Source organism: Cololabis saira, chromosome 9 (genome assembly GCF_033807715.1).
Source record: "Cololabis saira isolate AMF1-May2022 chromosome 9, fColSai1.1, whole genome shotgun sequence".
Taxonomy (NCBI): domain Eukaryota; kingdom Metazoa; phylum Chordata; class Actinopteri; order Beloniformes; family Belonidae; genus Cololabis; species Cololabis saira.
In genome coordinates this window covers 30,905,067-30,924,818 of record NC_084595.1, presented here as the reverse complement: position 1 = coordinate 30,924,818, position 19,752 = coordinate 30,905,067, and the positions used below count along the sequence as shown (strand labels likewise).

Below are 19,752 nucleotides of genomic sequence, written 5' to 3'. Positions count from 1 at the left end.
GCAGTACCCATGATCTCAATGATACATTAAAATCTTTCTAACAACATGTTATGTGATCAGTAGTGTTTAAAAGGACCTGCTCCAAGATAGAATCCTTTTCAGTCTACAATGGGTTTTGGCTGTTATATGTGTTATAAATCAGTCATTAATGGATCAGTTGGTTAATCTATTTTTTAAGGGCATTAAAACATCCTGATCCATGTTTAATTTCTTTTTTTTTAATTGTCACGAAAGATGGGAGAACTGATCCTTCTACTTTAAGCTCACTGAACTTCACATTTTTCTGTCAAGTGAAATATCATGTGATAGCATTACTGCTTGTGCTTTTGGTGAACCAGTAATAATAATAATAAATAATAAATAACTTTATTTATCCGTTAGGAACTTCGTTTGTGTAAAAGCATCAGCATCAGGACAATACAAAAACAAACCACACAATCAATGTAAAGCAACATTCATTGGGCAATCACAAGTACTGCTTAGACTTAGATGCTGTAATCCATAGCATAGATAAAATAAGAGAGAACAAAGAAATAAAAATAAGTCCCCCATTAAGTGCATAATAAATACAATGACTTCAAAAATATCTTTAAAAGCGGGTACAAAAAATAAATAGGTAAATCAGCTGTTTATGAGTCTGATGGATGAGGGCACAAAGCTTGACATGGCTCTGTTTGTCCTGAAAGTTAGTGATCTGTATCTGTGACCTGATGGGTCAACTTTATCATTATTCTCCTCCCCACAAGTACAAAAAGTTCAAAGTTTTCATGAAGGCAGAATGTAACTCAAATCACTCCTTTTTGCCCTGTCAGGCGGCCATGCTGCCCCCTAGCGGCCGGTGGAGGACAGTGTCGGAAGATGCGCTCAAGTGCGCTCAAGTGCGCTCCGCTACCCCACTCCATCCTGAATTATGGTTCTGCGGTAAATCGACGCAGGCCTACGCCGAGGGTTACGCCGTAGGCTCTGCGTTGGTGTAACGCGCAACCATAAATCAGCCTTAACCAGCACAGCTAACCAGGATGTTTTAGCTCCAGTAATTAAATTGTGACGCTTTTCTGTGCCACAAGTCCCGCGAAGACGTGCATTTCCCTTGCAGTTCTCAGGGTGGCATGCTGGGATGTGAGCATTCGAGAGACTGCGGACTTCCCATTTTATCCTCGTCTATTTGCAGCCGCTGCCACGCCCTCCCCATTCACCAGGAAAAAGTTCAGCAAGTCAATTTCAGGTTCAGACTAACCCCCCTTGCACTTTTTCCCGAGGGCTGCTGAAGGAAAGAGCTTCTTTAAAAAGAAGGACTCTGTTTTTAGCAAAATCACCTGTTGATAATCTTTCTCATTAATAAACTGCTTTTCTCAAGTTGAGGAAGGGGACATCCTGGTCCTGAAGATGCTACAACTGTGAGGTGCAGAGCTGTGTTATTCCTTTTTCTTTGTTTTTCTTTTCTTTTTGCATTGTTTTTTGTTTGCATTATCTATCAAAGACTGGGAGACATTCCTATTTCGAAAGAGAAGGATAGGTTGGAGCTGGTGAGTCTGATGATGGGTGCATGTTGTGCCTCGGCGGAGGACCGGGAGACCAGGAGGATCAACGACGCAATCGAGGAGCAGCTCCGGAAAGACAAGAAGGACTCTCGCAGAGAGCTGAAGCTGCTGCTGTTAGGTGAGCATCACTCACCTGCATGGGGAGGCCTGCAGGTTCCCACCTGCAGGGTTAGGAAACACGAGCATGTCTAAGTCTGCCTTAAATACATTTATACCAAATGGATTTGCGCTTAATAATACAGATTAATTTATCTTTTATTAACATTTCGAGGTGAATTATTAAAGCTTTTAATGACTCATTACCTCACTGCTTCCCAAGCACACCTGGAGACAAAACAAAAACACAAAAAAATATAAGAATAAAGTCCCAAATTTAAAAAAAAAAGAGGAAAAGTTGCTCCCCTGGATTTTGAGATGCTTGATTACTTTATGTGGCAGCGTATCAGGGATTCACATCATGCATTACATTCTAAATATCAAGTATTATTACTTAATATTTATAATGACACTTTCAGGACCATTTTATCCTTTTCTGGTTTGGCCACATTTCCTTTCTCTTCCTGAAGACTGGCTTTCTCTGAACATCCGGGGTGTGCGCATGCTGCGCGTAAAAGTTTGGTTTTACGCACCATAGAAAAGCTCAAATCCTCGATTTCTTCGATCTTTGGTACAAAAATAAATAAGAAGGCCGAGCCATTTAGATAAGACATTGGTCTTGAAAGAATTATTACTCATTTTCTGAACATAAACTCACTTAAAATTGCTATAAGCAGGAGAAATGTTTGAATTTGCTCCAGGGAGAAGTGGGGGCAATGTCTGGTCTCAGTACAGCCCTTTTTCAATATGGCATGCCTTAAAAGAGAGGTGTGGGAATTCTGTCGTGATCAAAGAAGTGTTTAGGTCTGCACATCTCTTATCATAGCCAGTGTATGCTTTTTTGGGTTTGTATGCAGTTGGACGCTGCTGATCGATGTTGTCATAAGGACCGTTTTATACTCGTGCACGCAGCTTGTAGTGGAGCCTACGCCGTAGGGTCTGCGTCGATTTAACGCAGAACCATAATTCAGGCTTTGGTGTTGACGCCTCGCTCTGTGGTGTGTTTGAAAGCCATAACTAGCTGCTCAATGCGCGCCTCATGCAAAAATCATGCAAATCCAGCAGGGAGCAGAACACGAGCCGCATGTTTGCACCCACTGTTCGCTTAGAAATGGCTTACACTCAAAACATAGACTTACCACAACAGCTAAACCCACCTTCAATATACTGTAACTCCACTGGCTCTTATTAGGGATCATGCGCCTCTTTGCTGCATCAGTTCATCAGTAACACACTCACTTCTGCTATAGGAGTTCAAACCAGAAACGAGCAGATGAGTACACTGATACAAATATTGTGCTTGATCTACTTAAAAAAAATAAGTAAACTTTTTGCATGAGATTATTATGTAGATCAAGAAAGACTAGTCTTTGTATAAACTACTTAATTTTATGTATGTGAATAATACATTTTGCAAGTACAGTCAACTTAATTGTGTTGTTTACTTTATTTATCAAAATTAAGTTGACTTTAAAAAGAAAAAAAAGAAGAAAGAGAAAAAAAGGAAAAAAAGAGGGAAAAAAAAGAAAAAAAGGAAAAAAATAGAAAGAAAAAAACTTAAGTTGACTTTACTTGCAAATGAATTTTGTACATACTAAAAAGTAAGTAGTTTATACAAAGACTAGTCTTTCTTGATCTACATAAAAATCTCATGCGAAAAAGTTGCCTTCATTTTTTTAAAGTAGATCAAGTAAGATATTTTTTACTGTGGTGTTCTACCTAAACAAATAAAGCATGTTTCATCTAAACATTGGTCAATCTGCCCAATAGATTAAAATTGTTAAAGGAAAAGTAAATATGTTGTTTGTGTGTAAATGAAAAGATTGCCTGGATTACATAAATACTGCTTGTTAAGGAAAAAATGCACAATGTCTTGTTTTTTGAACAAATGCAGATTAAGTTCAAAACTAGATGTATTCATGTAAAGCAACAAACTTAATTTTTAATTGTTAATATCACAGATTTAAATATGTTATATTTACATGCGCTTAGATTTATTTTTTTCACTGTAGGACCAGGTGTAACAGTCCCACATGCCCACATGTTACTATTCACGTCACAACTTTGAAATAAAAAGTGATCCTAAAGTCCAATTTGACAGTGAAGACACAAATTCTGAACTTTAAAGTATATGTTATGTTTCAGAAACGGCTCCTTTACATGTTAAAGTTTGTAAGCAACTCAAAGTAATATGATCATTAAGGTAATTTAGACCACAAGTGATTAAAAACGGAAATTAAGTAATGTGTAATCTCTTCATCTTGGAAGCGCTTTGTTAATAGATGAATTGACCTGCAGCCCCTGGAGGTTCTCAGTGGGTTTCATTAATTTGGCCACCATGGCCGTCGGTCAGGCCCACAGAGAGCCTGAGCGGAGTGTTACCTGACATTTGTTACCTGCCAGAGTGGCAGGACAGCAAACAGGTTTGGCCCCAAAATAGGGATAATAGGAAGAAATAATGAATGAAAGAATGAATGAAGCTTACAAATGAAAAACATGTCAAACAGGGAGGAAAAAAATATCCTTCATCCAGCTGGGAATGCCCCGTTGACATTTGAACCTGTCGTCCCTACTAACATGAACAAAGCACAAAAAAGAGAACATATTGTATTCATTTTTAAGCCTTTACAAGTGTATTATTAATTTCAACAACACAGGAAGACAAAGGTGAAACTAAGGGTGAAATTAGATTGTATTAAATTAATGGAATTTAATTAAAAATTCAGCATTAATAGTATAGTTTATTTTCTTTGTTTTTTTTTAAACTGTGAAACTGTGTCCAGTGTAAGTAAAACAAAGGCAAGGTGCATTCCTAAGGTTTTGTGGTGTTCATAGTTCATATTTATAGACAATTCAAAGTATTTTATAGCATATACAGAGTTACAAAAACAGTGTAATATAATATAATATATATATTATATATATATATATATATATATAATATAATATTAATATATTAGACGAAGCGTACAAGTATCAAAGCTGCTTTTTTATTTCAAATTCAAAGGTATTATTCAAAAAAAGAAAAATCCCTGGTCACAGACTTTCACATTTACAGACTCTGTTGTGAAACTGATAATTTGCTTCCAAGAACCTTTTTCTGTGTGATTTTCTCTACAGGTTTCCTCTCAACCACGTTAAAAAATGTAAAGATTCCTTTTGAGCAATGACAAATGAAGTAGCTACAATTACATTTTAAATACAAATAATATTAATTTCAGCAGAAAGAAAATCCATTTGTTTCCAGACCTTTTGGAAATGTTATTTGATCTGGATTCATCTGTGCACCCACTGTTCACCTGTGACCCTGGACTAGATGAAGTGATGATAAAGAATAAAACCCCAGCCTGAAATAAAAAAAGAAAATTATTCATCAGTCAATCGGAGAAAGCAGCTCAAAACAGTTGTGCTTTAAGTGTTGATTTAACACTGGCTCCTGTTGGGGCGTCTAGCATGTGTTCTTGAGGCTGATGTGAGAGCTCAGTATCATAGCAACTCTAGGATTTTAACCATTTTTATCCTTACTGTAGGTATTGGATCAGTAGCTTTCTTTCCATAGATCTAAGATATCTTACAGTCTGCAAATGCTGACCACAAATAAGAAACAAGTAAGTAAACTGAGAGTATGAAGAGATTAACAGACACAGACCCAGGCCCCAAAGAGCAGAGGGCCTTCTTTTTCAGATCCTGTTTTTAAAAGTGACTGTTAACATGCCTTGTATGTCAGTCAGAACAGCAGAAAGAGGCAAAGATTAAATGGGATGCAGTTAGACTCAAAACACCCACAGACAAGTACAAAAGAGGGTCAAAACAACTGAAAATAACAACAGAGTATAGTTGAGGCTCACATTTCTTCAAAACAAAGACTCAACATGACTAAAAAGCAACTACAAACAGTTTAAATGATACACGTTTAAATATTGCAAAGCAGAAACACAAATCAACATAATTAATCAGGCAAAAAAATCAAACAAACAATTAGGAAATAGATGAATTAAAAGTTGAAATGAACATTGTTTAGGAAGAAACACACATGAACACAGAAAAGTAGCATAACCAAAAGGTGATTAGAAAGACACCCATCTCATCTGAAGAGCTCCGTCATACATCTGTGCTGAGGGGCCTACATGTCTGTGCAATAAGGCAGAGGCTCTAATTTACATATTTTTTACAGCTGTCTGCATAAATATAAATGTTTGGTACCATGATTTGGTAAAACCTTTATCAGTAAATGCATAAACCTATATGCATTGGAATCTTGCAGAAGAGGTTTCTTAAGGTGCGTGGGTGTGTGTGAGAGGGAGTGTGTCCTTCTCCAGCCTTCTATTACGGTCTGATCTTACATATTTTATTAACGTTTGAATACCTGATTATGTCAGAGAGGTCTAAAATCACCAATGTGAAAACACAAAAGGGCAAGCGGGCTAAAAAGTCAAGACAGTGATGAGTGCAGTTTGTGTAGTGTGGTGGTTACTGCAGTGTTTGTGAGATGTGGGTTAGTAAACGAAAGTGTGGAGGCAGTGGGTTCAAATCGAGAAAAACAGTCCAGATATTCTGTCAGCGTACATTCAGATGAAAAAATTAGTGTTTATTTTTGTGTTTTAACAGCAACACATCTGTTAGTTATATGTTAATTATACACTTGCCTGTAAACCCGTACCTGATAAGGCAGTTTTAGCTGCAAACCCACAGATGACGGGTGGTAGTAGTAGTAGTAATAGTAGTGGTGGTAGCAGTAGTTCTGATCTCTGTGACATTAATACCACTTTCATTCACCCCGATGGTGTCGGGTCACGTCATCTAGGAAGCGTATAAAGATGTGAGGTTGTGTTTATGGTCAAATCTGTAAATCTGCTAATGACAAACTACAAGGACATCAACCAGCACTGTGAAGTTTTATTTTATTTAACATGTACTACATTCAGCCTGTTCGACTGATTAAATCCAGACTCTTCCAGTGAAACACAACACTGCAGAGGATGCAAGGTCTTGATTTGCCTCTGCTCCAAGTTCCCTTGCCTTTCTTGCCCTGCCTCACCTCATCTCCAAGAAACTTGACTTGTAAACTAGGTGCATTCAAATGCGGGGAATTTGTGTAAACCTTGTTTGCTAAGATGGTAAAAACGTGAGTTTTCATGAGGCCATGCAAAGCAGTCAGGATGCTGCACAAAGCTGCCGGCACCCCTGAGAGGGATCCCAGCTGAGAGGCAGCCATACGGCTGCACAGAAGTGACACCGTCACCCACATGCACAGCAGCTTACTTGAAATTGCATTTGTTAAACAAATAGATTTGGCATCACCTGAACTGAAGGAGGAAATTTTGTGCCAGATACTGGCAGTCTGAGAGGGTGTGTACCTGAATCTAATGAAAACAATGAAAGTATACACAGTCAGACAGCAAACTGATACAACTAAGAAATATGTGGTTTTTGTTGCTGTTGTAGCCATTAAGAATTTAATGCCATAAAATAAGCTGACAATCCATCTTTTGTTGTTTAGCCAGGATGTGTCCAAACGCACGCTGCTGACACAAAAAGGAGCATGGTGCAAGTCTCACACTCGCATATTGTTCTGATTGTTTGAGGAGTGATAAAAACTAAACACTTCTGAGGGAAAGTTTGCATCCCTCTTGTCATAACCAGTCTTGTAGGGCATGGAAAGCTTTTGCAAAATATAACTAACCAACAAACAAACATGCAAAATGTGACATTACTTGCTTCAGCTTTCTCCACGAGAAGCTTTAACTTGTCAGATGTATTAAACATCATTCAGAAAGGTTGACTGAGACCACGTTTGTGTAGAAGCACCAATTAAAAACAACGTTTGGAGGAGCCAGTTAGACCCTTGGACTGTGGTGGCCACTTGACACTAAACAAATATGGAATTTATGAGAGAAATCAGCTGATGGAAAGCGCTGTTAAATGAATATGTGAAACGCTGGAGATTTAAACAGAGTACACCGTGGAAGTTGTCAGTAATTCACTTCCCACACCCAGATATTAACAGGCAGGTGTACTTTTGACAGTCAAATTTTCATTCAAATGTTTCAGTTTGCGTGTGCATTCCTGCTTGGACAAGATAGCAGTCAAGCGTTGAAATAAAACTTACTTAAGGTTGATGGGGGGTGTTTTTTTCTCTTCTTTTCTACATATTTTCAACACTTAAGAAAAAAATGATTTGGAGTGGAAAAGGTAGCAGTTACTGTAAGCCCAGGGAGGCAATGCAGTTCAGTCAAAGTAAAAATGTTGTTTAATATCTCTGACAAGACTCAAAAATGTCATTCCACTTAAGCGATGGTGTGGGCAGGGTCTCCACAGACAAACTGAGGTCATTCTAGATTTGTGTGTGAAGAGAAAGTGTATGAAAAGGATTGTTCAGGCTTGTTCTTAAGTTTGTGTAAATCGCCTACTGATGTCATACAAACTACCGTCAACAGACACAAAAGGAGAGGCTGTGGCCTCTGCATCCATAGAACTGGATCAGAACTTTGATATTTTTGACTAAACAGCTACATCTGCGCCTTTTGAGTAAATAGCAGTAGAGATGGCAGTGACTGGTTGGAGCTTCCTGTACAAACTGCCCTTTTTATACCCTTTTCAAACTATTTTAATGATGTCGTTCTATCTGTATGTATCCTCTATCATTTAGATGGAATGACATTTTTAAGTCTTGTCAGACGCTAAGAATTGTACGGAGCCCCTAAAGGGACACAGATTTTTTTTTTTTATATAATGAGTTTTAAGCGTGCGCGTGAAACCTTTAAGTGAGCACGTAAAGTTGTTTACGTGAGCACGTAAAACATTTATGCACTCACTAAAAACTTTCACGCGCTCTCGCAAAACTTATAAGTGAGCGCCTAAAAGTTGTTCTACGTGAGCGCGTAAAAACAAGTACATGGGAGTTTTGCTGGAACAGGAGACCATCCAGTTGCGCCCTGCTCTGTTTATGAATGGAAATGACATTACAGGATTGAGCTGAGCTATATTTTAACCTGGGACTCCATTATAAGGGCATTACCACTTTGCCTGCAAGTAAACAACTTTACGTGCTCACTTAAAGGTTTCACGCGCGCGCGTAAAGCTCATTATAAAAAAAAAATAAAAAATCCGTGTCCCTTTAGGGGCTCCGTAGAATTGCAATTTATTGTCTCCCATGCAAACATTTATTGCGTTTTTGCTGCAAACACATACATTGTTTTCTCTAAAAACTTCTTTAATTTATTTTGCTTTTGTCCCTTATGAAAGTTTATGCTGCGTATCATCTAATATGGGACATAGAGCTGTTCTACCTCCAGAATGTTCCTTTAATCCAGCTGTAGGGCAGCTGAAGTTCTATTTATACTTTATTGTTTAACTCCAGTAACTTTTAGAGAGAAATGTACTTTTTTTACAACATTTTTCTGACATCTGTAGTTTCTGTTTTATACAAATACGTAAGATGGTTTGAAAATACAACATATTTTTGAAGATCAAACCAGGAGTTTCCAAACTTAGTCGCCTCTGACATCTTACAAAAGGTTTTTGTTGTCAGCACTTGTCAGATGTGTGTGTGCTTTTAACTGCTCCAACATGAAGATTTCATTCTTGACTTCTCATTTCATGAATCAGAGTTCAAATCATCCAACATCCCACCAAAAAGATAAAGGTTTGGAGAAAAAGGCCCCAAAAAACTGGCAACAGATCAGCGACTCAGAGCGCCTCTTGCATAATCACCACATTTAAGAGAGTCAGATTTAGTAGCTCAGTGTATAAAGTTAATGTACAGGATCTGAAAGCAGGTCCAGCATGAAAAAATGACATTGGCCCGGTTTCCCAGATCAGTTAAGTAGTTCTTAACAGCGAAAGACTTCTTTCAAACCATCTTAAGGAGCCTGTGAAAGAACTACTTAACTGATCTGGGAAACCGGGCCATTGTTGGCTGTAACCTTCACCGTCTTACAGGCACCGGTGAGAGTGGAAAGAGCACCTTCATCAAACAGATGAGGATCATCCACGGAGGAGGATACACAGATGAGGACAAGAGGAGCTACGCCAAACTGGTCTACCAGAACATCTACACGTCCATGCAGACCATGGTCAGAGCCATGGGGGCTCTTGGGATATCGTTCTCTGATCCTCTGAACCAGGTACGGCCTTACTTCCTCTTTCAATTTGGATTTATTGTATAATTTGGATGAATAGACATGAGGTGGGACGTTAATCTGAGTTTTCCGTTATCGCCAAAAACATTGAAGACATAGGGCAAACTTTTTCCCTCATTTGGTTCCGTTGGGGCTTCAGAGGTGGACGATGTCTTTCTGATTGTTTCTTCTTGTGTCTTCGTTGGTCCACAGAGTAATGCAGACTCAGTCCTGGAGGTGGAAGTGGACAAGGTGGAGGAGTTCGATCAAAACCTTGCAGTAGCCGTAAGGAATCTGTGGGATGATGGTGGGATACAGGAGTGCTACGACCGCCGCAGAGAGTACCAGCTGTCCGACTCCACCAAATAGTGAGTCTTCATTATGTGCAGTGGAGTGGACACACTCTCCTCTGCTTTATTTAGAAATGCAAATGAGATCAAAGATACTTATATTTCTTAACTGCAGCAAGTGTTTTAGCTTATGGTTGGCATTTCCCTGGAAAGTCTCCATTATTGGTTGAACCGTCCCAGATATGATTTCAATACCTTCCGACCTCATCTGCACTTTATATCGGTATTCTTTCCGTTCATGTTTAGTCCTCCGCTTGTTCAAAAAAACCTTTTCTCTATTAATCACTTGATTTTGTTTCTGCACAGCTATCTCACTGACCTGGATCGGATTTCACAGCCTTCTTACATACCTGATCTCCAGGACATCCTCAGAGTCCGAGTCCCAACCACAGGTATCATCGAGTACCCCTTTGACATGGAGAACGTCATTTTTAGGTGAGCTACAGGAGCTGCTGGAGGAGGCATTGGAGCGCTTTCCACACGTCACACTGCTGGTGTTGATGTCACACTGTCTTCTCCGTCGTGTTGCGTGTTTATTTCTTGTTCTTGGGCAGGATGGTGGACGTAGGGGGCCAGAGGTCAGAGAGGAGGAAGTGGATCCACTGCTTTGAGAACGTGACCTCCATTATCTTCCTGGTGGCGCTCAGCGAGTACGATCAGGTCCTGGCTGAGTGTGACAATGAGGTGAGAGTCCAGCTTGACAGCAGATGTTGAGAAGGGGGTTTGATCCCTGCAAATGCGGGTCCACCGTCACCTGGTTCTGTGTTTCAAATCTGCCCTAGAACCGTATGGAGGAGAGCAAAGCGCTGTTCAAAACCATCATCACTTACCCCTGGTTTGAGAAGTCCTCCGTCATACTTTTCCTCAACAAGACGGACATCATCAAGGAAAAGATCATGTACTCTCACTTAGCCACCTACTTCCCTGAATTCGCAGGTGAGTTTAGTTTAGTTTATTGTTTTGCACAGTTTTTAAAAAATATACAGGACATATCAATGATAAACACTATAGGTGCAGGAAGAGGCAAAAGACCCAATGGGCTTATTTGAAGCCTCCACCGAAGATATTAAAATTTCATTTCAAGATTAACATACAAAAAAACAGAAAGTAAAACTATGGCAAACTAATAATGCAATATATAAATAATAAAGACAAAAAATAAGTGTGTGTGAGTGTGCATGGGATATTGTTTTTACAACTTATATTATATTGACTCCTGAGCAAATAAGACTGTACATGTCACTATGAGTGAAACACAAAAAAAAACAAAAAAACAAAAAGAACATGGATACATAAACAACAATACATTGGGAAAACAGTTACAAAACAGCAGTCAAGTGGTCCTTCAAACATCTTTTGTAATATTTCAGAGAGGACGAGCTCTTTGCCAAGTGGGAAAAATCATTCCACAATTTAGTGCCCCTAAATCTCACCGAAAATTGACCTCTGCAAGTGAGAAATTTAGGAGGATGAAGATCTGAGGATTGTCGAGTTGAATAAGAATGAATCTCTGAGTTTAATTTAAAGTAAGTCTTGAACTGTCCAGGAATATTACCTTCACTTGAATTTAGCTTATAAATAAAAACGCATATCTGAAAAATATTGATATCATGAATAGTAAGAATCTGGAGTTTTTGAAATAAAGGAGTAGATGAAGCGAGTGACTCTGATCGAGTTGCAATCCTAACAAAACGTTTCTGTAGGACCAGAATTTTGTGAAGATTTGTAGGAGTTCATGTGAATGTGAGGACGTTGAGCTCTTTCATGAATCATAACTGGTTCAGTCTAACGTGTGGATTTAAGTGGTGTGCGTTTGTGATCTACACAACTGGATTGAATGAAAACACTGTAAGGTGGTGTTGCTTCGTTGCAGGACCTCAGCAGGACCCGGTAGCAGCTCAAGAGTTCATCCTCAGAATGTACCAAGAACAAAACCCGAACAAGGACAAGAAGCTGTACTCACACTTCACCTGCGCCACAGACACAGAGAACATCCGCTTCGTCTTCGTGGCCGTCAAAGACACCATCCTCACAGCCAACCTCAAGGACTTCAATCTGGTGTAAGGAAAAATAAATACAAGGAAAATTGATAGAAAGATGAGAAATGTCACCTAATTGTTTACAAACTTGACAAAAATTCTAAAAATTTTCCATTACACATATTTTAATTTCAAATCAGTGAAATCTGATGCCTCAACAGACACAGTCAGAGAGTACAAGACTACTAATGTGTAGCTTACCGTGACTAAAATATAACTTTGTATAGATGTAGCTTTTATTCTCACTTTTACTGCATACAGATATGCTGTAAACAACATTTTAACAAAGTAGTGTTTGTGAAAAAGTGCGATGTATCTGAGTGACTCATCCACTGTGTGAACTACTTATGATAATACACATTAATTTTATCTGAGTGCTTTAACGTAAATAAATATATGATCTTTTAGCTGTTCCAGTTTTCTTTTTTTTTTTTCACTTGAAAACGTCTTATTTATCAGGCACTGTCACAGTTTCTTATGTTTAGATGTAAAAGCAGACACGTGTGTTTTGTCCGTCATGAAAGAAAGACAAACCCTCTAGGTTCACTGACGTGACCTGAAACTAACAAAAGTGCACTATATTGAAAATTAACCAAAGAAAATCAGATATTGTTTTTAAATTGAGAATCATTTAATCTATCCTTAAAAAAAAAAGAGTAATAACATGGGCCGAGACATGTTTAAAGTCAATCACTGCAATCAAGAGATTTCTCCAACGCTCTGAGACATCTGCACCTGTAGGCAGGTATTTTAGTCCACTCTTCATGAACAAACAGCTCCAGCTGTCTCAGGTTTGAAGGGTTTCTTTTCCAGACTGCTTCCTTCAGCTTTTCATATTAGTCATGAATTGCCTTCAACAGCGTCATCCACTCAGACAACGCTGGTGTGATTTTAAGCTGATGTACCTTGGCCTTCATCTTGAAAGTTGTTCTGTTCTTTAGTTACCGTTCCTGTTATGCGTCTCTTCGGTTTGACCTCAGTTTTGCTCTTGCAGCCACCTCTAGGGAGGTTTGCTCCAGTCTTGTGGACCCTAAACGTCTGAATGAAATTTGCAGCTGGTCCTCTAGCCTTCACCTTGAACATGCTTGTGTATGTCTTGTGTATAATTCTCCTGATCCTCTCCTCAGAGAGCTCCCTGCGTTGCTTTCTCTGGTCCAGCAGTGATAACTAACTTACAGGACACACTTTAACATGTCACTGTGGTCAGATTATTTTATTATCTTTTCTAAAGTGTATCGACTGATTTGTTCAGGTGACTGTCATGATTATTATTTTTCTCATGATTCTGTTAAACTACAATTTAAAAGCAATATCGGATTTTCAGTTATTCATTTTGTCAGTTTCAAGTTATGCAAGTGTCCATTGTGGGTCTTTCTTTAATGAAAAGGTACTAACAAGTTTGTCCAGGTGTGTAAATAATCCACGCTGTTCTTTGATAAATCACATACATGTTTATTTATGGAGAAACTGTATTAATAGTCACTTTCATTAAACATAGTTGTGTAATAAAATGTACAACACCATGTGTGCCTGAGATTTTCTTACAGGGTAATTGAAAAAAAAAAAAAAATAAAAAAAGAAAAAGATGGCACTGACACTTGAAGCACATTTTTTAAAATGGCTTGGAAAAAACCCACCACCCAAAAAAAAAAAAATTGTCATATTAAACTTTGACATTCCGCAGACCAAAATCAAACATTTGACACAATCATTAGAGCAGACAGCAGCAGATAATTTGTATTTCTTTGTTTTAAAGGCACTTTATGTAACAAAACTAATTCTGACCACGTGAAGGCATGAAGCTCTGCTGTGTTAACAGTCCTGTCTTGTCATTCCACTTCATTGAACCAGTTACATGCTGCCATCGTGTGGTCAGAGGTGGTATTGCTACACAGAGCAGTTTACTTTGATTATACTTTTTTCCTTCTTCAAATAGTTGGCATTATGTATATGAGGTATAAAAACATAAAAGTCACATAATTACAATCTGCTTCACAAAGAATGAGGTGAGCATGGATATATGCAGATAAACTGTTATATTAGAGGAATATACAGAAACTTGATGTACATAAGTATAAAAATAGCATGCTTCTCTAAATCATTTACTGAACAGTCTATTTTTCAGAAATATTAAAAAAAAAAGGAAAAAAAACTGGACAGAGAAATGAAAACAAGGACAATCTGAATTATGAGTATAATTAATTTATACTTGCACTACTATGAATTTGTTTCCATTTTATACATTAAACAGTGTTCGACATCAGATGTGCTGCAACATTTGTAGTTGATTTTGGCCTCAGTGTTATTCAACAGATTTACAAGCTGCTGCAGTGAAACTTCTACACCCAAATACAACTTGAAATATTGTCGCCGACGTTGAAACTGGCCTAAAGTTGTTCAGGAATAGGAATGAATAACTCTGGCAGACTAGAGTCGAGGAGAATCCCCCAATATCACCAGCCTTTTAGATTTAAGCCGATATTATAAAATGTGTTCGTAAACTCTAGACTTTAATGTTATTTTGCATAAAATAAATCAACATTTTATTGTATTTGTGCAAAACGATGAGTGCAAACAGATAAAAGAGGGTAAGATAAAGTTTGGTTGAACGCAGTCTGATCTTCAGTGAATGTTGTTTAATCGTTCATTTATAGCACTTTTGTTAATGTGCACACACACACGAGCGTTCAGTCTTTCACACCCAACATACAACATGCAGCATCGTTTGTTCACTACTCGCACACGGAGGGCAACAAAACAGACATGCAGGAAAGAACAAAGGCACTGACACACAGATTGTGCGTGTGTTGAGCACATGTTGGACTTGTCATGAGTCAGAATTTGGGTAAAGTCTCTCTGGCGTCCTCTAATTTGGCAAGAACCCACTGAAAGTAAATGAAATAAGAACAAATTAGTTGTGCTACATTCATGTTTTGAATGAAGAGCCGCTGAGCTGAGATGGGCAGTTTACCGTGGCGATCTCAGGAGTCCTGAAGTTTATGATCTTCCCAAACTCTTTGGCGTGGAAGACTGATTTCACTCTCTCCTGCAGTTCACAGGACAAGACTTGGAGTTTAAAACAGAACTGTTTAAGCACCGTTTTAATTAAAGAATAAAAAGAACAAAAAATAAAATAAAAGATGATTGCTTTTGTACCTTGGCCTCAATGCGAAGTCGACGGTCCTCTACGATCATTGGGTCCTTTGTGAATTCGTCAAACAGATACTGCCACTCACAGGTCAGCTGCCCAAATGTGCCCTTGGTCACAAAAAATATTCCCCTGGAAAGCAGGTATAGGGAAGAAAAGTTAAATAAAAGATTATCACATGGAGGAAGTATTTTATTGGATAGCCTCACAGAGCTCCAACACTGGTTTTGAGGTAATTTAACCTCAACAATTCCTACTGACACATTATTTTACACAAATACATTTTTTTATGAATAATATATCACAGTTCTGCATAACGCTTTCCCTAAAACTCATAACTGCTCATTTCACATGATTCTGAATATGAGAAAGAGCCAAGAAAATGTTATTTCTCGCCTGATGAAGACACTCACCTCTTGGTTATCATGAAGAAGTCAGAGTCGTTCACCTTGGCATGAGCGAAGTACCTGTACTTGGCAAAACGCCCATTTTCAATTTTCTGTAAGAAGACAGTTATGAGAAGAAAAATATACATATATATTTAGAAACAATAGAAGTTTCCAGGGTCTTCTACAAAATGAGTGAATGAATATGTGAAATGAAAAATGAGAAAAGGCTGATGGTGAGAAAAGATGATTGAAACAGACCATGTTTAAAATGTAAAATGTTTATTCAGAACAACAGGACAGTTCATGAAAGATTTATGAAACAAACATTTAGAAAGAAAATGATTGTGATTTTTGAGGAAGAAATAATGACAAATGAGGATTTTTGAATGAGAGAAAAAAAGGAAAACAGAAAGGAGTGGGACAAAACATTAATGATGGAATTAAATACAAATATAGACTCCAAAGAAAAAACAATTGACAAACAAGTTAAAATAAAATACACAAAACACTTCCTTCCATTCCTCACAAGGGTTTCTTTTAGTTTGTTTTTTCAAATCCTAAATGTGTTAGATCTAAGATAAATTACAGACTACAAACGAAGCCCCAGTGCAACACAAAGTCTCTTTTAGCTGCTTTACTCATCGTTCTCATCCTCTGAGCCACTTTTATGCCGTTGACTGTAAGCCGATCGCCTCTGTGGACACGACAAGAGAAGAGTGAAGGTCAAAGATTGGACAGCCTGAGCTGAGACAGGAGCTGCGGTGAATGGAGAGAGCTCGGGGGGGGGGGGGATTGGAGTTTTAGTTGAGTGTTGAAACTAGCTCCTTCAAATCTCTGAGGCACCACTGCTCAGAAGATCCACCCGACTCAGAGCTTCTCCGTTTAACAAACAATACCAACTTACTGGAAGCTCTTACGTCACAACTGAGAAGTTTAAATATAAGAAAGAGTGATATAAAGCAATGGAAAACGTCCTGTTTAGCCAACTACTACGACCTCATTTGGCATAAAAGGGTTATCAGTAACACCACAGCACGAACACAGAGCTAACCTACAACTTGTAAAGCTGGGGACAGAGACGAGTGACGGCAGAACATTAAGTTGCTTCCACAAAGGGCATGAAGGGTCACCAAGCGGCTTGATGACAAATATGTGAATGAAACCAGATTCAGCATTTTTAACGTTGCAGACGCTTTTTAAAAGAGTGCTGCAGCTGATTGTACAGTTTTTTTCAAGCGAGCACCTTAGCGAGACACCTTCAGTCACTTCTCTGTACATTTTAGGGAGACTACCACGCAGGATATTTAATGTCAACTCTGTAACTACTGCAGCTCTGACCTGAGACTCTTTCACCCACTCCAGCCAGATCAAGTGCTGAATAACAGCACAAAAAAAGAAATCAGTGATTCAAAAGTGTCAGACTGATCTGACTGAATTCAGAGTAAACTCTACAAATGAAGCAAAATCTAAATGAATGTAACACTGAACTAATTTTATTAGAGAAATCGGCAAATACTAATACAGCGAGGCTGCTGCATTACACACAAGAACACTCCACCGAAGCCAAATTGCTTCTAATAGATTTCTGCAAAGGCCGATACAAGACAGAAATCTCTGCAAAATTTGAACCGTCTTACCTGGAGCATCTGACTCCCGATGCCCTCCAACTGTTTATAAGGTCGTATGACGCCGTCCTCGTGTATGAAGCGCGGAGGACGCAGAGATGCGATATCTTGAGAAGTCTCTGTTGCCCTAAAAATGAGATGAAGAGACAGAAATTAACCGTGCGACACACAGTCTTAATTGATGAAATAGCCCATAACTGACGGCTACAGTGAGTCATGAGGAAAGACTCTCATGCAGTATGAGAATGAGACCCAGATATTAACATTCACCCTTATAAAAGGCTTGTTGCTCTGTTCTGAGTCACCACAGATCTCAACAGAGCTCACCTACAGTTAGCAAATCTATAAAAGGTAAGAAATCTATCTTCCCAGACAGATTACCTCTTGATCCCTTGGAAAGTACTGCTGGCCATGTCAATAATGCCTCCTGTGGGTCGAGCGACTGCCCCAACCAAGCCTTTGCCAACCCCTTTAAAGAAGCCCGCCGCACCTTCCTTCTGGGCTCCTGCACCAACACACAACATCACTTTTCTGGGAATTCTTTCAGTAAATACCTGATTCCACAGCAGGCATAATGTTATTAAAATGACTCTCTTCACTTATTGTGTGGTATTCAACTATCTCTTGATAATACCGTTTGCTTTATCTGTACTTTGTCTTTTTTGCTTTAGATTTTCATGCGGGTTCCGGCTCAACTCACCTTTGATTGGTTTGGTAACAATTCCAGTGATTCCGCTGACAAATCCCTAAAGAAAACAAATAAAATGACTTCCAAACTAATGACTCATCATGTCTGACCTCCTCATGGTAAACGTTCAGATATTAGATACTCTTAACATACAGAAACAAGTCCTTTTCCACCCCTGGCCAGTCCCTCTTTCAGGCCGCTGGGCTGTTTGTTCATCGTTTCTCTCCTTTTCTGCTGATAATCCTCATCCATGGTTATCGCAGCGACACCCTTGGCCATGGCGCCAGTTATCCTGGAGGCTGCACCTGCTATACCCCCTATATAACACATCTTAAGTTATTGTACAGCATAAAATATGATTAATGGAAATGGGGTTAAAAGAACGCTTTCATCCTCTAGTTTAACACACAATGCTCTATAATAACATTTAGACCAGGGGTGTCCAGGGTCCTGCATGTTTTAGAAGTGCCTTTTTTATCAAACCGTGATACAAGGAGCTAGTGCTGGGCGGTATGACCAAAAATTTATATCACAGTATTTTTCAAAATTATATCGGTTTCACGGTATATCACGGTATTTTTTTTTTCATGCACAACTGGGTGTTAACCACATTTTCTAATGATTTGGAAAGGAATTGCTGCAGTAAATTGGTTTAGAATGGCCCTTTTTTACTGTCATGAGGAGGAAATATTGTAGAAAAACATTAATGTCCACACTAGTATAAATACAGGTTTGCATGGCCTCACAAAATGATGCCGTTTACAATGAGGTGGCGGCACTTATGATTCTAATGAAGTGAGAGAATCAGTCAGACAACACTTAAAGACTTTAAGTGTTGTCTGACTGATCTTTTACAAAATTACAAGGTAGAAAATATTTATTGAACACAAAAAACTGAAAATCTTTTAATTTCCCAGCATTGTGTTGTTTTGGTTCCACCTCCTGGTGAATGTTAGGTAAAATTCTTATGTGGTTACGTTTTGGTTGGCCAACGATTTATGATTGTGGTGCAACAGTTACGGGAGGGACCAGTCTATTTCCTTATATTACAACGCCGTTATTAATTGTTCCGTTTTTTCCCACTTATTCCACCGAACACCGAAAGTGTTTTTTTTTGCTATTTTCGGCCGAACAATTTCGGTTACCGAACAATCGGTGCATCACTACTGCTAAACAGTCCCCTCACAAACAGTGTCCAGCGGCGCTACGTTCCCAACGTTGTGTACGCTACTGTACATACTCACCGGTATTACGGTATATGAAAAATTCATATCACAAGAAAAATAAACACCGGTATTCGGTATGCACCGGTATACCGCCCAGCACTACAAGGAGCTTGGTCATCAACAGAACTATCCAGACTTTGATGACAAGGTGGTGACGGTCGTTAATTAGAATCAGGTGTGTGCAGTGATGCAGGGAAACAATTAAAACATGCAGGACTGCGGTCCTCGACGACCGACTTTGGACACCCCTGATTTAGACCCTCACATGGTCAAAACAGTTCAATACGCCGGCAAAAGCAACCAGGGAAGTTTCAAAAAACAGCCGGTTAAGGTGAGTAAATACTGATATTTGACTGATATCTAGTTCTCTTATTAACATGTTTATTTTTTGATTCACACATCCAACTTTGCAGTAAAACACCTTATGTACAGTTGATATGAGCGCAACCAATCACCGGACAAATCTTCAGGCATTGCTGAAGTCACTCAAGTACAGATGACATGGTGCTGAATTCTAAAACCTGATAATC

The 19,752-nt window shown here is 38.8% G+C and overlaps 2 protein-coding genes across 5 annotated transcripts in view; one reads left to right on the top strand and one right to left on the bottom strand.

The window, feature by feature from the left end:
• Positions 1-1,229: 1,229 nt before the first annotated feature.
• Positions 1,230-12,574, top strand: gna14a (guanine nucleotide binding protein (G protein), alpha 14a). Its single transcript, XM_061729247.1, has 7 exons — positions 1,230-1,659; positions 9,579-9,763; positions 9,971-10,125; positions 10,414-10,542; positions 10,662-10,791; positions 10,890-11,043; positions 11,981-12,574. Exons 1-7 carry the CDS (start codon positions 1,536-1,538, stop codon positions 12,169-12,171), a joined length of 1,068 nt encoding a protein of 355 aa, XP_061585231.1. The 5' UTR covers positions 1,230-1,535; the 3' UTR covers positions 12,172-12,574.
• A 1,006-nt stretch (positions 12,575-13,580) lies between these two features.
• vps13a (vacuolar protein sorting 13 homolog A) overlaps positions 13,581-19,752 on the bottom strand; it is a 44,627-nt gene continuing 38,455 nt past the window's right edge. For 2 of the 4 annotated variants that reach the window (XM_061729241.1, XM_061729242.1), the window contains 8 exons: positions 18,150-18,313; positions 18,009-18,054; positions 17,690-17,813; positions 17,321-17,435; positions 15,708-15,793; positions 15,303-15,426; positions 15,118-15,192; positions 13,581-15,031 (listed from right to left, as the gene is read on the bottom strand). In XM_061729241.1, coding sequence (XP_061585225.1) covers positions 14,981-15,031; positions 15,118-15,192; positions 15,303-15,426; positions 15,708-15,793; positions 17,321-17,435; positions 17,690-17,813; positions 18,009-18,054; positions 18,150-18,313 — 785 coding nt within the window. In that variant the 3' untranslated portion in view covers positions 13,581-14,980. Of the gene's footprint in view, positions 15,032-15,117; positions 15,193-15,302; positions 15,427-15,707; positions 15,794-15,945; positions 16,378-17,021; positions 17,058-17,320; positions 17,436-17,689; positions 17,814-18,008; positions 18,055-18,149; positions 18,314-19,752 lie in introns of those variants that run through there. The other 2 variants (XM_061729243.1, XM_061729244.1) reach the window with 2 other exon arrangements.